At 45.0% G+C, this 16,474-nt stretch overlaps 1 protein-coding gene across 1 annotated transcript in view; it reads left to right on the forward strand.

The window, feature by feature from the left end:
- Positions 1 to 16,474, forward strand: part of ADGRA2 (adhesion G protein-coupled receptor A2) — a 511,074-nt gene that overhangs the window by 225,352 nt on the left and 269,248 nt on the right. The window contains exon 2 of the mRNA XM_085634945.1: positions 2,015 to 2,086. Coding sequence (XP_085491071.1) covers positions 2,015 to 2,086 — 72 coding nt within the window. The remainder of the gene's footprint in view (positions 1 to 2,014; positions 2,087 to 16,474) is intronic.

The raw sequence follows: 16,474 nt of genomic DNA on the forward strand, positions 1-16,474 counted from the left end.
GCATGTTACTTTGGCAGCAAAATGCATAGGGGCATCATATACAAAACACATAGCCATGTTCTGGAATTCAGATGGACAGTTAAATCCATAGGCACACTGTAAAGAATGACACCATCGGCATATGCACTTTTATAGCTGATTAAGCACTGACCCGACAGCAACACTTTTACATAACTATATGCAGTATAATGTGCTTGTTGATATGCTATTTAAGCACCACTTGTGCATAGGGCGACCGTCATTTATTTAATACGTTTCCATAGCGTTTACGTTTGCTTGCACGGTGTCCATGACTGCATGTCTACAGCCTTGCTTTTGCCATTTACTCGCAGATATGTTCTAAGTGCACATCACAAACAGATGTGTCTCTAGGTGCATTCTCTTGTATGAGTTTTAAGATTGTGCTTTCGATACCCACCTTGAAGCCCAAAAGTGCTTAAGTAATAGGTCATATTATTAGGTAGCATCATTGTATAGCCATGAATGATGGAAGGGGGATGGGACCAGCATCTGAGATAGTTTCTATTGAGTTTCAGAAGTGTTGAAGGTAGTGGATTTGGGGCTCAGTTCCCATACAAAAGACACTATTGGGTGCTTTTGGGCTCATTGTTGCAACCAAGCTTTCCTGCTCACCTCAAAAGCAAGTCTTACATTGAGCACACAAACACCCACTGTTTTACATACACGTACAACACGCAATAGAATTCCTGGAGCTTTTTCTCCATGCTCCCAGTTTTGACAGGTAAGGTAACCAAGGACGTGGGAGAGTTGTTTCTCCGCGATCACATATTGCGATAACCGAGAGACACTGAGATTGTAAAGCAGCCACCTGCTTCTAGAATCCACACTTTAGCCACTAGATCACATTCATGATTTGCCCTGGCCTCTCCTGTCCTCAAATCTGCCCAGCTGCCATGCAGACACTTCTTGGAGCTACCAAGGAGCTATGATAATGCGTGTTTGGACACCAGGTACTTATTGTCCGGTGCCGTTAGCCCAAATGGTCATTTTACAATGAAAAACTAGGAACAGCCCCTGCCAGTGAAGGAACGTTGGCCAGCTAAATGAAAAAGGCAGATTTCATATAATAGCCACAAGAAATAAGCATTGGCAAATCCAATGGGTTGCGTCTATGCAAGTTTTATTGACTTTGCCAATTATGTCTAGCCATGCTGTTCAGCAGTGCTGCTGAAAGTAAAAACCAAAAAAGTGTCACAATGCAGTAAACGCTGGCCAGTTCACAGCGCTTTTTTTCATGTTCAGCCATGCTGCACAGGAGAACTGCTGCTGTCAAACGTGGCTTAAAACCTTAACAAAGCCAATAGATCTCACATAGGCGAGACCGATGGTCTTTGCCAGTGTGTGTTTTGGCAGGCAACAAGAGTCGCGTGTTGTTTATACTGGTTGAATAACCGGCTAGGAAGGCACTAGACCACATCTCCTCACTAAGGCAGCATTTGTGATCTAGCCCTGCTCGTTCCCGCAGTCGACATGCAACAAGCACATAGGGCCTTGTTTCAGTTTCAGCTAAGAGCGGCAAGTCCCTCCACAAGGGAGTTGTGCAACGGAGGTAGAGGTGGGCAGATCCTTGACAGGTTTTCAGGATAAGCACAACTACATAAATGAGCATGATTTAGCGTCACTGTATGTGTGTAGTTTATGTGGTTACTTGGAACCCTGACAAGGACCCGGCCCTCATGGACCTAGGGTGCCTCGTCAATGAGGAGCGATGTCAGGTTTAGCTAACGAAGAACCCTGACATTCCACTCTAGGAAACAATGACGGTACACTCTAGCCTTCCATGTCCTCCTCCATCTTGGAAGATAAAATAATGTCTTTCGACAGAGCCATAGGGAATGTCTGAGGCTCGCGTGTGACTTCTGCAGCCTAGGTTTCCTCCCCGGCCGCACCTCTAGCACCCACAGGCCCGCACTACCAACAGGCGCTTGCTCTTACATCTCTTACCTCTGCCTGAATAACTCAAGGACCTCTTTTCTTTTTCCTTTTCTTCCAGGGTTTTGAGCAACAACAAGATCACAGTGCTGAGGAATGCTTCCTTCCTCGGGCTGCAGGCCCTCGAGAAGCTGTAAGTACCCATTGTACCCTGATGAGCAGAACTGTAATGAGGGGAATTGTCATTTTAAAAAATGGACTGCTACAAGTACAGACAGTGAAGGTGGGGGAGTGTGGGTCTCAGGCCAGCATTTGAGGAAAAATACTGTGATTCTGAGAAATTTGTCATTTTTTTTTTACTGCTGAATGTTGTGTCTTTTACTCTGTGCCTCCCCAAGTACACAAACAGTGTGCACATCTGGGTTGTTCTGCAGCTTCCATACTGTGCTCTTAGGCTGGAAATATGCCCAGAACCTCAGATTTTGTGCAACTCATTATTAATGAACTGCTAGACAAGAAGCAAAGTATGTCTTGGTGTGTGGGTTTAATTTGTACTTTCCATTTATTTCCAATGACCACAAAGTTATGGTTGCTCCCTTGACAATGTACTTTGGCATACGTAACATTGGCCCTCATCTGTAATGCTAGCGGACAGATATAGAAAGCAATTTTGCAATTAAAATGTCTGTGATTTGCAAAATCGCTTGATTGGCGATCACAAAATGCCTTTTTGTTATATTATTAAAATCACTTTTAGGCTTGGAGAAGCCCATCCAACTCGGAAAATGGATTTAGCAACCCATACCAAATCACAATTAGGAAGGGATGGGAAAGGGACATCTGTTCCTTGGTATGGCATGTATGGATTGTTTGTGACTACATTCACAAACCATTGATGAGTTACCAGCACCTCACAGGTGGTGGTAATTGATTCGCAGTAGCAAAAGTGTCCACTTGAGACACCTTATCCTTTATGGAAGGGGATGGCAGCCTTCCTGCTTGACCTGCGATGTTTTACCCAAACAGGAAACTTTTTTTATAAACTGTATCTGTTTATTTAAGGTACACAGGCTTCTTAAAAAAAATCCCATTCGGGAACGCCAACACAGGGATGGTGATCTGCTAGTCTTGCCGGCCACTACTCACTCCAGTGTTTGTATAAAATCTAAGGAGGTGCAACTGCCTAGTTATTATTCCTTCGACAGGTCTTTCTACGACCCTCACAACTGGAGATTTTGTGATTCAAACTTTTAGTACATAGGTTGCCTGGTAGAATGAAAGACTGATTGCAAAAAGTCATTGTGCAACTTTTGCAACCAGCCTTTCAGTGCATCCGCCCTAGGCCCCTTGTTCTCAGTCTTTGCTACCAGCAGGAATAGAGTGCGTCAAGGGGCAGGATCTGTGTCTGGCCTCTTCAATGCCTTTACGGGCACCAGAACAAATCCTGTGGTCGAATGACATAGACTACCGCATTTATCCAGACAATATGCAGATAAACCTCAAACTAGAAGTGGAATTTAGGGATTGCCATGCGATGGCAAATTTATTTTAAGGAAAGCTAGCATAGGGTGCAGAATAATTAGTGATAACTGAACATCCCAGAGACTAGGGGAAACCTAATTTCTTCATTTAAATTTCTTGATAATTACATGAAATTTTCCGAAATGTACGTAGCAGGTATCTTGCATATAATGAAGGATATACTTCACTTTTGGCATCCACACAAAACACTGGTAGGAAACTGGTTTGAGGAGAAAATATCTTTCTGCTCCAGTTTTAGATTTCCAGTGAAACACTTTTCTTTCATCCCAATCTCCCACAGGCAAAAATCATGCAACATTTTGCACCTGCACATTACACAAGATTTCACATATGCAAAACAAAATACCTGGGTGTACAGAATGCGTAGCTCATGCGTGAGGGCCAACGGACTATTCACCTCTTCCTTTCGGTTGGACTTGTTCTATGGGCCTATCCACAACTCTAATTTCATGACAATTGAACCTTGGTGTTCTGTTTTGCGATGATCTTTCCTTCTTACCTCAAGTGGGCACAGTCACTAACAAGGCATTCATCTGCATGCAACTGATGCAGAGCATCGCCCACGTCTCCTCTAAGTATTTGTCCTAGTCCTATCTGTGTTGATATCATGTTTGGACTGTTGTAACAACTTGTAAATGAGACTCCCTAATAAGATACTGGAAGCAAACTCCTCAGGATTCAGAATCAGGCTGCCCAGGTCATAGTGGACCTATGATGCAATAATCATGTCACATGCCCCGGTCATAGTGAACCTATGATGCAATAACCATGTCACAAGCCTAGGTCATAGTGGACCTATGATGCAATAACCATGTCACAAGCCTAGGTCATAATGGACCTATGATGCAATAACCATGTCACATGCCCCGGTCATAGTGGACCTATGATGCAATAACCATGTCACAAGCCTAGGTCATAGTGGACCTATGATGCAATAACCATGTCTCAAGCCTAGGTCATAATGGACCTATGATGCAATAACCATGTCACATGCCCCGGTCATAGTGAACCTATGATGCAATAACCATGTCACATGCCCCGGTCATAGTGAACCTATGATGCAATAACCATGTCACAAGCCTAGGTCATAGTGGACCTATGATGCAATAACCATGTCACATGTCCGGTCATAGTGGACCTATGATGCAATAACCATGTCACAAGCCTAGGTCATAGTGGACCTATGATGCAATAATCATGTCACACTTACATTTATGACACTATGCTTGGGTCACCATTACTAGTTTACATCGCCCTTGATGGCTGTACTCCGTGTTACATTCCAGCCATATTCTGGCTTCCGAAAAGCCACCACCCATCCAGTCTCCTAGATGTGAAATGCTCAACAACAGATCGCTCTATGTATTAGTGTCCTACTGCTGGAACACCTCTCCTGCCCTTGATGCTCTTTATGTAATTCTTAAAGGTCCAAAGTGATGTATCCCTCAATTTCAAATTTCCCTACAGCCTAACTGCATACCCATGACCGGTTAATCTCAATCATGATGTCTATTTGTCAAGCTGTGTTGCGTGAATGTTACTAAATGTGAGCCCTGGAATGTTAGCAAGGAGCTCCTGCTCGTAGCATGTGTTTCTGATGGTTCTTGAGCCCATATTCTCCAAAGATTATTCACTAACTAGACAAGTGGTCAAGCCCCTGGTTTCTATCAGGAGAGCTTGCCCTTCTTCTGAAGGCTCTTAAGACACACCCCTTTGAAAATGCAATTTTTTGATTAGAGGTTCCCAAAGGGGAAGACCATTTTTTTGCTGGCTATGACCACAGCGAAGCCCATAGTTGAATTAGGAGCTTGTACTTTCATTCTTTTTCTCGACCTTTCTATTTGCCCTAAGGTGAACTCCGCCACATACTCCGTTCCTGTTTCAGAGGAAGAACAAGGTTGGCATTGTCTAGTTCTCAGAGCAGTGATAGTGAGCAATCTTGACGATCAAAGTGGTGCCACAAATCATGTAGTCTATGAGACTTTTGAGGCATCGGGTCAGGGCTGCCTCTTATTTCCCTTAGTAAATGGATAAAATCCACTACTGCTTTGGCCTATTCTGTAATCAGATCCCTTCACTAGTGAGATTGTGAGATTCAGAGACAATCTACCAGAAGCACGGTGGTATCTCAATCGGTTATACAGGATATTCCCCATTGTGACGTTTATTTGACTGCCACACACACATTTCTATGTGAGACATTACTTTCTGTGGGAAGATTACCACAACTCCATACTCTTTGAGACAGAGGTGCTGAAATCCTTCTTTATGTAGTTAAGAATTTGAATACATGATAAAATTGTCACTGGATGTAGCATTGTGCGAGTGATGAGTTTCAACCCAAAGGCTTGTTGAGTACTTTTTGAATACTTTATTAATGAGGATTTGGTCAAGATAGACGGATGTGGAGGTAATGTCTTGATTACTTACCAGTAATTACTTATAGCTCAATTAATTCTCATCTAGCCCTTGCTTCCTGCCCACCCTTCCTGGTGTTGCTTCTTTCTGGCTGGGTTTTATATGGATAATACAGGATGATTCTGTATTCCAATCCCCTGTGTTGAACCACAGATTGGTGGATGGGGCAAGAACTTTGTCTCAGGAGCAGGGTTCACCTTACTAGTGCTGTTGCGTTTCCTATGCCCTACTTTATATCTTACCATCAATTGGTCCTCAGATAGATCTTCCTCTGTGCGGAAAAGGGGTTAGATATTCGGGCAATAAGCAGTCACCCAATAAGGACCAGGAATAGGATAACTGTATCTAGAAATCTCGAAATTAAACTCATATAGATAAATCTCAAACAAGTACTGCAGATATAAAATATGATCACTGCAAACCCAAATCTCCTAAAGAAATGTAGGTGAGTAAGAATCATACCAACCAATAATACCATTATAGCTAAGAGAAATATTAGCATCAGAATTTGATGATCAGAAATTCCCCTATTCCATTTCTGTTTAGTCATAGGGTAACCCAAAAATAATGTTCACTTCATAAGTAATGACAAGTCAGAGCAGAAGATTCAAACCAAGTAGTTAATTTGGTTTATCAGATTAAGATGGAAACGTTTTACATTTAAATGAAATTAGCATTCAGATTAGAATTCAAGTAAAGATAGATTTAATGAAATATACCAAAGCTCGGGTTTCAAGGTGGGGTTTGGTAAATAAGATGGGCTGTCTCCCTCAGCCGAGGTAGACTCCCAAGCACATGCAGCATATCCGCCGGTATGGCTAGGTATTCAGGTGAGTCTTCCGCAAAGACTCTCAGGAGAGTTCAGCAAAATTTCAAGTAGCCAGTCCAATCCCTTAAAATAGTAATGTGTCTTAGTCTGTCACTAGAACAGCCAGAGTCACAGCAGCACAACAGGAACCCCTCGTTCCGCAATTGAATCGATCTGCCTCAGGTCAGGGTAGAAAGCAAAAGACACACAATTGATTTTTTTTTTCAGTTCCTCTCTGGACCACAAACAAGCATCCAGTCAGGGTAGGGCAAAAATCAGGGCTAGGGCAGAGCTCCCAAAATCTCTTAAAATAGGAAATTATACTTGGCCAGTTCTGGGGTGACACCTCCTGACATCATCCCAATTTGTCAAACCACTCAGTCCATTGGTCAGTTCGTATAGGATGAGCGTGATGCAGCAGTTTAAAGACACAAATACGGAAAAATAGGTGAAAGGATTACACAGTTCCTTAAGTTATTCAATCATGCAACACATTGAACAATGGCACATTTGGGAGAAAAGCATAACAGTTCAAAAGGGCACTTTCCCAGGCAGTTGTTCCAGAGTGTAGCAAAAATTGTAATAAGTGTACTGCTCAGCACAAGAGATGTCAAATGAAGCAATTATTATTTCAGTACTACTGACAATACGGTGGAATGTTCCCATACGCTTTGGTATTAACAGTCCATGATTTCACTAAACGAATAAGGTCTACATGAACTTAAGCTAATATACAATAGGATCATGTTCATTATGAACCACACCTTAAACGGGAAATTAAGCATATACGTTTAAATATATATCATTGATGCAATAATAACCATTTCAATATGGTTCAAACTAATACATGTGAGTATATCATTCTACAAAATTCTAACACGTTAATATATATATATGATATATTTCCATTAATTAAACCACAACTATATAATTCATATGAATAACACATATCTAGTCTACCTTTCTTCTGCATGCTTTTACGATGCAGTAACTACATTTCGTATCATAGTGTCATTTCTCATTGCATGTAACTTGCACACGTTTGCTATTTTCTCGCAAAAAGGTGTCATGGACCATTTTATTGTCATAAAATCCTTTTGATGTAGTCTCTGCTCTTTCACTAGTAAGGACTGTGATGAGAAAGGGTAAGACTATGAGGAATCTGCCATTGCATTCAATGAACTGGTAGGATGCAAGAACATTCAGTTTTCTGCTTCTCAAACAGAAGAAATATTTATTTATGGGCGTGCTATTGTAAACTTTACTTTATGCACTTACCTTACGTTATTTTGTCACTTGTTAGTCTGTCCTCAATATTCTTGTCCCACAATATTGTTGGAGTCGATATGCAGTAATACAATCCGCATGCGCATTGTCCAATTGGAAAAGCATGAGTCAAACATCAATGATGTCTGTAAACTCCTTTTGTGTTTGTCCATTTATTCGACAAATGTTTAAATCACTGAAATAAACAACCAAAATATCACGGTGGTAAATATTTATAGGTAAATATAGAAGTATAACTCCACATTCACATATTTGGAAGCTATACATACTGTCAATATATGGATATTTAGGTCACAATGGGCCTTATGTAGGTGGGCTGGCATTTACCACTTCATAAATACCGAATCATACCGATTCGGTATTTATGAAGTGGTAAATGCAATGTAGGTAATGAGTCGGTAAATATTACCGAATCGGAAAAATTCGGTAATTACCGAATCGGTATTTACCGATTCGGTAATGAGGCATACCTTCCCATTGATGGGAAGGTATGCCTCATTACCGAATCGGTAAATACCGATTCGGTAATGGGGAGCACATGCAAGGGTGGCAGGGTGTCACATTGACACCCTGTTGCACCCCTGATTCAGCCATGTGTGCACATGTGGCGCACATACATGCCCTAAGGGCATGTATGTCTGCCACATTGCACACTTAAACGTGCACAAAAATGCTTTTTTACACATATTCGTCATTTACCACCAACCTTTAGTTGGTGGTAAATAACGAATCCCCACACCCACCACACACTCCCCCTACATCTCATTTCATGATTCGGTATTTACCGAATCGGTAATATTACCGAATCGGTAATTTTACCGATTCGGTAAATACCGAATCATGAAATTCTCCCCCTACATCTCAAAAGCCAAAATACCGGTCGGTAACGGTATAATTACCGAAAATCGGCCGTTACCGACCGGTATTTGGCTTCCTACATGAGGCCCAATATGTTTATAAGACCATATTTCATCAACGACAATCTGGTACTACATCTTCCTGTTGCTATGGAGTTTCCCATTTTCCCTTCCCATAATATTGCTTCTGTTCGCTCAGTAAATAATGTTTTTCAATAAAATAGGGAATATGTCGTATTGAAAGCCTTGAATAGTGAAAATCTGCAAACTACACCCATTTCCTTGGAACTGCGTCCTCTGCATATGTTGTGTAGTTTGTCTATCAAATTTGCGAGGGCCGCTAGGAAGCCAATTACAGCTTCTCACCCCCCTTTGCGAAAAGGCAAATAGGTGAAGGGGTGGTTGCTTTTGAAGGGGCGATAGGAATGGGGCTGGATAATTCATGGATAGGACACATAAGACATGCAAGTGACTCTACCCCAGCACGAACAACCTTTCACGAGCAATAAACCATCTGGACAGAGGCCATGTTCCCGGAAGTGCTCGCGGTTATTTTTAATTGACACTGCAGCCAATATTCAGCGAAGCGACTGTGTAGGAGACAAGTTCAGGGGTTATTTGCTTCTGAAGCAGGATGTAGCCAACTGGATATATGGGAACAGAAAAAGCATAATCTGTGATCGTTTTTTTTTTTTAAATCACACCAGAAAATCCCCATTTGGTCCTCTCAGCCTTCCTCCATGGCTCTTGTCCGCCCACCGCAGGGAGAGAGCATCTGTTCCAAAAGCCTTTCCCACTTAACTTTCCAATATATCATATAAATGTGCATGTCAGAGCCTGGGGAAGGGGCAGGGGTGAACTTGAACCTTTCAAGTCAGTACAGCAAGGGGACCCTCCTCCTTTCCCTCCGCCCCTAAAATCCCCTGTTGAGTCAAGGAATGCCTGGATGAAGTGAACAATCCCCCCAGTGTGCGGTCATAATTCGGCACACTTATATCAGCTATGCCATATGGGGCCCAGGCTATAAATCACCCCTTTATGAGACCATAAAGATGCTTTTCACAAAAGAATACGAATGCTGGCTGTGCTCCGAATGCCCCTGAGTCCTCTATGTCAATGTTGTGAACACAAGTGCATAAAAACTCCCCATCCACATAGGCACCCACAAGTATGTTGTTGGTATACCCAACAGAGGGGCCACTGATGGAATGGGTGCTGAACTTAAAGTTACCGCTGAACCTAGCAACGCAGCTGACAGGAACAAGATTGCACTGAAGATTTTAAAATTGTAGGGTACTACACTGACTTCTTTCACATGCACTAACTTCATGCGTGTGCCCCTTTGTGTGTCACTCCATGTAGTGGTGCTTCCGTGGTTCAACAACAGTCAATAGGAACGTCTTGGGTGTGAGGATATCGAAAAAATAGCTGTCATCGCCTTGAGTTGAGTATTACTCCAAGGGACAAGAACCAGGGACTGGTTAGCCCATCGCATTACTATTCGTGGCATTTGTATAGCGCCCAGTCTGCCATGGGTGTGTCATTGCAGCACTTTTTGGTTGCCCATGGCTGTTGTGAGTTCTGCCACAGGGATCAGAGTCTGACCGATGTGAGGTCAGTGGACTGAATGATGCCGTATACCTGTAAGAGGAGGTGGCAGCATGATAGAATTGAGAGTTTGAGCAGTGAGGCCGTAGGGCTGTACCGAGACACCTTCTGAGATTTCTTGGTAGGTAAGCGTGTCTACTGCCTGTCAGAAGTAAGGGTAGTCGTGTCTACTGCCTGGCAGAAGTAAGGGTGTGCGTGTCTACTGCCTGGCAGAAGAAAGGGTAGGCGTGTCTACTGCCTGTCAGAAGTAAGGGTAGGCGTGTCTACTGCCTGGCAGTAGTAAGGGTAGGCGTGTCTACTGCCTGGCAGAAGTAAGGGTAGGCGTGTCTACTGCCTGGCAGAAGTAGGGGTAGGCGTGTCTACTGCCTGGCAGAAGTAAGGGTAGGCGTGTCTACTGCCTGGCAGAAGTAAGGGTAGGCGTGTCTACTGCCTGGCAGAAGTAAGGGTAGGCGTGTCTACTGCCTGGCAGAAGTAAGGGTAGGCGTGTCTACTGCCTGGCAGAAGTAAGGGTAGGCGTGTCTACTGCCTGGCAGGAGTAAGTGTGTGTAGGCAGCGGGTGGATGGAGCGCTGTTGGGAACTTTCATAGACAGATAGCTGTATATTTGGACTGTGCTGAGTGGGTGCCCACATTTCCGTTTTAAGGTGTTTTGGACTTCGGTTTACGCTATACAAATACCACAAACATTCAGCCATACAGATGTTCTGGTTTGGGTGGCAGTACCCGTGCCGGCTTTTGGGCGGAGCGAACGGTGCCACCGCACAGGGTGCCGAGGTAAGGGGAGGCGCCATGTGTGCTCTAAAATCAGCGCCAGTGGAATTGCTCAAAAGCCTGCACAGTTGAACGCTGTTGTCCCTCTTTATTTTCCATGATGTTAATCTTTGTAGAAATAGAAGAGAGAAAACAGCGTTAAACAGATCAGGAGGCATGCTTTACCCATACGCTGCGGTGAAATATTTGTTTGCCTAGGAGTCAGAAAATAAAATTAAAGGTTTCGCCTGAAGGTTTGTGGATTTTATTTAATTGATCTTGGCACATAGAGCCAAGCTCCTTTCTCTACTCCATCAGTAGGTCTTCTCACCGCCTTGATTACTAGAGACATTCTACACCAGCTCAATTTTGAGTAATTCACTTTCAGTTTGTTCATTGAACCTAAGTAAGCTGTAGGCAGGGCCGGCTCTGTTGTGCTGCAGCATATGTTATGGTTTTAAAAGCACCTGCTGCTGCTTTCTTTTCTTCCAGAAATTTTCTGGCAACAATGAACACGTCAGGATAACTCGGGTGATTAATGTTTTTTCTGGAGAGAGATCGGTGCTTTGTTTAGTGGAAGTTTTGATTCATCATAAGGTAGCACAGAGGGTTAATATGCCTGCTGCAAACAAGGTGCCCCATGCACATCACAAAAAACATATAATGTAAATAATTCAGTAGGTAATTGCTTGTGTCAGAGACATCCTATTGCTACTTGCAGTTTACAAGTTAAAATCCTAACGTAGAACAGTGAACAATTAACTCTCATGAAAGAGCTGCATGAAAACTGCATGGTATAGATTAGAGCATTATGGTTTTTCCCTAGTCTTTCATTAACCAAATGTTGCAAAATGAGTTCATTTGGGAAGAAATCATTTCTTATTATTAAAGAGAACCCCCAGCCATGGTGTTAAGCTTTATATTCTAAGTTTGTGCTTCTCCAGACCAAGCACTCTTAAAATATACAGCCTACAAGTATGGATGACATGACTCCTTTTGTAGTTCTCTGTCGTATGTAACGTTTCCCATAAACTGATTGACACACGTATAATTGATTCAGTGGCGTAGTAAGGTGGGGGTGGTCCGCCCCAGGCGGCACAAATTTTAGTGACGGCCGCCTCCCCCGCTCTTACCTGCTGCCTCGGGCAGAAATCCCCCCACTCTTCAATTGGTGGCAAATTCAGTGACCACCACGGGCAGCCAACGGGCTAGCTATGCCACTGGATTGATTGTCTCTGCGTAATACGTGTGATGTAAAATGGTCTGACACCCTACACTAGTATGAGTGGCACTATAAAACTCATTTAATGCATCTGTGAGAGAGTAGTTCTGGAGATGTGAGGGGTACTGTTGAAGAGTGGTAGTGAGGGAATCCCTGACGGAGGTGGTCATTGGGGGGCGTCAACAAACATTGTCGCACAGGCCGCCACCAGCGCTAAAGCCGGCCCTGGGCTGTACTATTGTGAACTCAGTAATACCCTATAATGGGCCTCTTTCAAGATGCCCAGTAATAAGAGCAGCTTCTTATACCCCCCTCACCTACCTGCAGACTATCCGCCCGCCCACCCTCCCGATTATGGGCAGCACAAGTTTTGTGCTCCTAAGTCAGGATTCCCATATGGGACTTAGATTTACCAGGTCTCACACCACTGGATTCTGGAGCTTTTTCTTCACACATTTGGTTTGACTGGCTGTGTTTCTACACCCAGTAAAACATGTAATTGGATGGGGCTGTATACCCAGTGGATACCACTGCAGTCCTAAGGTTTGTGGAAGAGTGCTGGTCTGGGGAGTGTCTCACATACTCCCATTCTCCCCTTCACATCACATTCCTCTGTAGTCCCTCAATGTTAGACCTGGCCTTTTTATTACGAAATCTTTCTGAAACCCTCCATCTGCATGTCTTACACCAAGTATTTCTGGTTCTGCACTTTGCAGGCATTTTACTCTCTCTTTCTGTGTGTACTTCCTTGCATCTCCTTCACTTTTCTATCCCCTCCACACACAATGCACCCACTCACCTGTTAACAATGTACTGTCTTTACTTTTACCCTGTCAATATTTATGCAGCTTTTTACCTCCTTCTCACACTTCTGTACAGAATCAAAATTACATTTGGCACAGGTGACCATTGAGCTGTGTAATTCCCAGAGAGGTCAATCATTGGATGAACAGGCATTCTGCACACCTTTTCTGACCCAATGACAGGCACTCTGACTTGCTCTGCCTAAGGCTCAAATCCAGAGCTCTCCATCATTGCCCATTATAAACACTTACCCACCCACAACCTCTACTCACACCGGCACATAGAGATGACTCCGTTCACAATAAGCACTGTACAAGCGTAATATGCTGCATATAAAAACTACAACACCACAAAATCTTGGAAAAAGAAAACACCCTTCGGGAATGCAAGGTGAAGCAAAACGTGAAATGTAAACAGGAACTAAATCTTGATCACGTAACGATTTATAGTCATAGTTGAAAATATCAGTGTTGAGAAATTGATCACTGTTTGTGTCTGTAAAGTTTAGAACATGAGTATAGGACTCGCGAGGGACCCAATTCAAAGTCAGTTTTTCAAAACTGCCGGGATCTAAGACTCTGAGAATACCACCCCCCCTTCTCCCCCCACCCCACTTTGGGCCCAGGGTAGAATTTTCTGCAACAGAGTGGAAAAACTCAGAAAGAGTCGGCCCACATCACCTGGAGCCCACCCTGGCTGATTTTGATCCATAGGAATCATGTCCCACCCCCTAAAGGGACCACCAGGGACATGCCCCTGCCTCCCTCCACCCATGGGAGCTTCCCAGGCGCCCACACAATTTCACGTCAGCCTGGCAGTGCCCCAGACCATTGAGACTCCAGCCTGTCGGAGTCCACCTAAACCCTGAGGAGATCCACACAAACTCACTAGGAGAGGCCCCAGCTGCCAAGAGCCCACTCTGGCCCACCAGAGACTCCTCCACCTCACCAAAGGCCTACATAGCTCATCAAAATCAGCCAATGGCTGTTAGGAGCACACCCCGGGACCAGCGTCACAGCATCAGGGCATGCTGCTCAGTGGCACGCAAGCGTGGTCTGCTGTCTTTAGCAATGGGGGAATGATGGAGGTGCAGGTGGGTGGATCCGCGATTATTCATGGGAGGGGCTGGGCATCGACGGTACCTGGCCATATGAAGAAATTCCACCCCTCACCCCACTGCCCTTGAAATGGGTCAGGCGAACAAACGTCACTGAAGCAATATTCCAAGCCTTTTGGGCGGGCCGGACTGGGGCAGATAGAAGGCCCGGGCACAAAAATAAAAGTGGCCACCATTAGTCAATTAGACAGCTAAAAAGTGGTCATTGTTTGGAAATTGTGGCAGTACTGAACTTTTAAAGAGAAACTGTAGAAGTGTTTTGCAAGGCATGGGTCTGAGCTTGCTGCAGGCACGCTTCTTTTAATATCAGGGAAAGTAACTGTAAAAAAACGGCTCAGCGGACATTAAAACAGTCCAACAAAAAGTCAAAAAACCCAACCCACACACTGACTGATCAGACCAGTCCATCAGGCACTATGGGCCTGTCCGACCCTGCTTATTGGGTGAGTTTTTCACCTATCCCCAAAAAGGTCTCGCAGCCCTTTCAGCCGTCTTCTGGTCGTCTCTTTGTTTCGCGCTCTGTGCACTGACCGGTCCTTCCCCCGCTGGGCAGGTCCGGGGCACCAGGTGTCACTGTCTGCCTCTTAAACGTAGACCTAAAAAATCAAGCAAAAAGAGCAGTCATGGGTGAAGGGAGCGTCCCAGGTGGCATGGCCGTGTCCTCGGGTCCCGTGAGGGGGCAGGGAGGTCGCGGCTGCGGTACACAGACCCAGGGAGAAGGCTGGAGTCCGCCCCGCCCCTCCTTACTGTACAGTATCAGGACACATTGACATGTACGGAGCCCCCCGGAGCAGCTGGCACGGAGCTCACACAAATGGCCTATTCATCGCGTGGCCTCTAAATTGACGCTCCGCGGAAAAGGCGCTTAATGACTGTGAGGCCTGGAGGAGAGCGGGTGGCTCCTTTTTTCTGAGCCGTCGAGCCCTCGGGGAGGGCGGCCATTACTTTACAAAGTGGGCGCCTGCCGAGCTGTTCATGCCCCCTCCAGATTGTCGTCCCTTGTGTCTGCCAAGGAAAGGCCTGTTTCTGGGAGCGAGCTGCTTAGGTGGGCTGTTGGGGCGGACAAGGAGTTCAGGGGTGTGGAGATAGATATTTTGGGGGGTGCGACACTCCCGCCTCGTCTCCGGCTTTGTTAGAAGGAATATGCTCTCGGCCTCGATGTACAATAACCCCATTTAGGGGCAATCTGAATAGTTTATAAACTGAAGAGGCACGACTGATAGTTCTCTCAGGCCCTGGAAGAGGGAGCGACATACAGCGCCTTCCGGAGAGACAGAAATGTCCCAATAGCGCCGTGCCCCGCGGTCTTTAAAACAACATTGAGATCTTGTATAAAGCCCCAACGTGCCTCCTTGCCGTCACTTCCGAGCGCATGGTCTTGTAACCACACCATTCGCGCTTGTTTAGCAGGTTCGGCTGCATATGGAGTCCGGTGATAGGCGTAAGAGGCCCTTACAACGAGAGGGTGCCTTTCACGTGGCCTCTTACCCGCACCATTCTTGAAACAAAAATGGAACAGAAAGCTGTGGTATTGGCATTGCAATTGTAATTGTCCCTTTAACTCTACTATGTGGCGCGTGGGGTGTAATGTAAATGTAAATTGATACTTGTATAGCGCACTACTCACCCGCAAGGGTCTCAAGGCGCTTGTACGAATACCGCTGTGGAACCCATCCTGGCTTTCCCTGTGAGGTGTCCACTCCTGGGCACCCCAAAGGTGGAGGCCAGGCATCCTTAGCGTTGTGGGGGCCGTTGTGGAGATTAAGCAAGCTATTGCCCAGAGTTGCAGAGTGGGACTCCATGATTGGAATAGGCACCGAGGCGAGAATTGTCAGGTCCGTGGAATTTTGAGCCCAAGACCCGCCGAGGCGTGGAATTGAACCCTGGTCCCGGGCCAGACCTCTGCATCAGGGTCTGCCGCTCCAACCATTGAGCCACACTTCTGTGGAATACTCATTGTCACCATCATGAGTGCCAACCCAGGACGTCAGTTATTACTGGTGTCCTGGAGTGGAGGTTGTACCGCCTGGCGCTCACCTGTTTCCTGGCTTAATAAACCTTTATCGTCTTACACTACGTTTCATCATTTCTACAATTGGCGCGAGTGGAAAAAGCACCTAGCATCAGAATCCACGGGGCAACAAAGAAGAGGAAACATTTTTATTCATT

This window comes from Triturus cristatus, chromosome 11 (assembly GCF_964204655.1).
Source record: "Triturus cristatus chromosome 11, aTriCri1.1, whole genome shotgun sequence".
In the NCBI taxonomy this organism is placed as follows: Eukaryota; Metazoa; Chordata; class Amphibia; order Caudata; family Salamandridae; genus Triturus; species Triturus cristatus.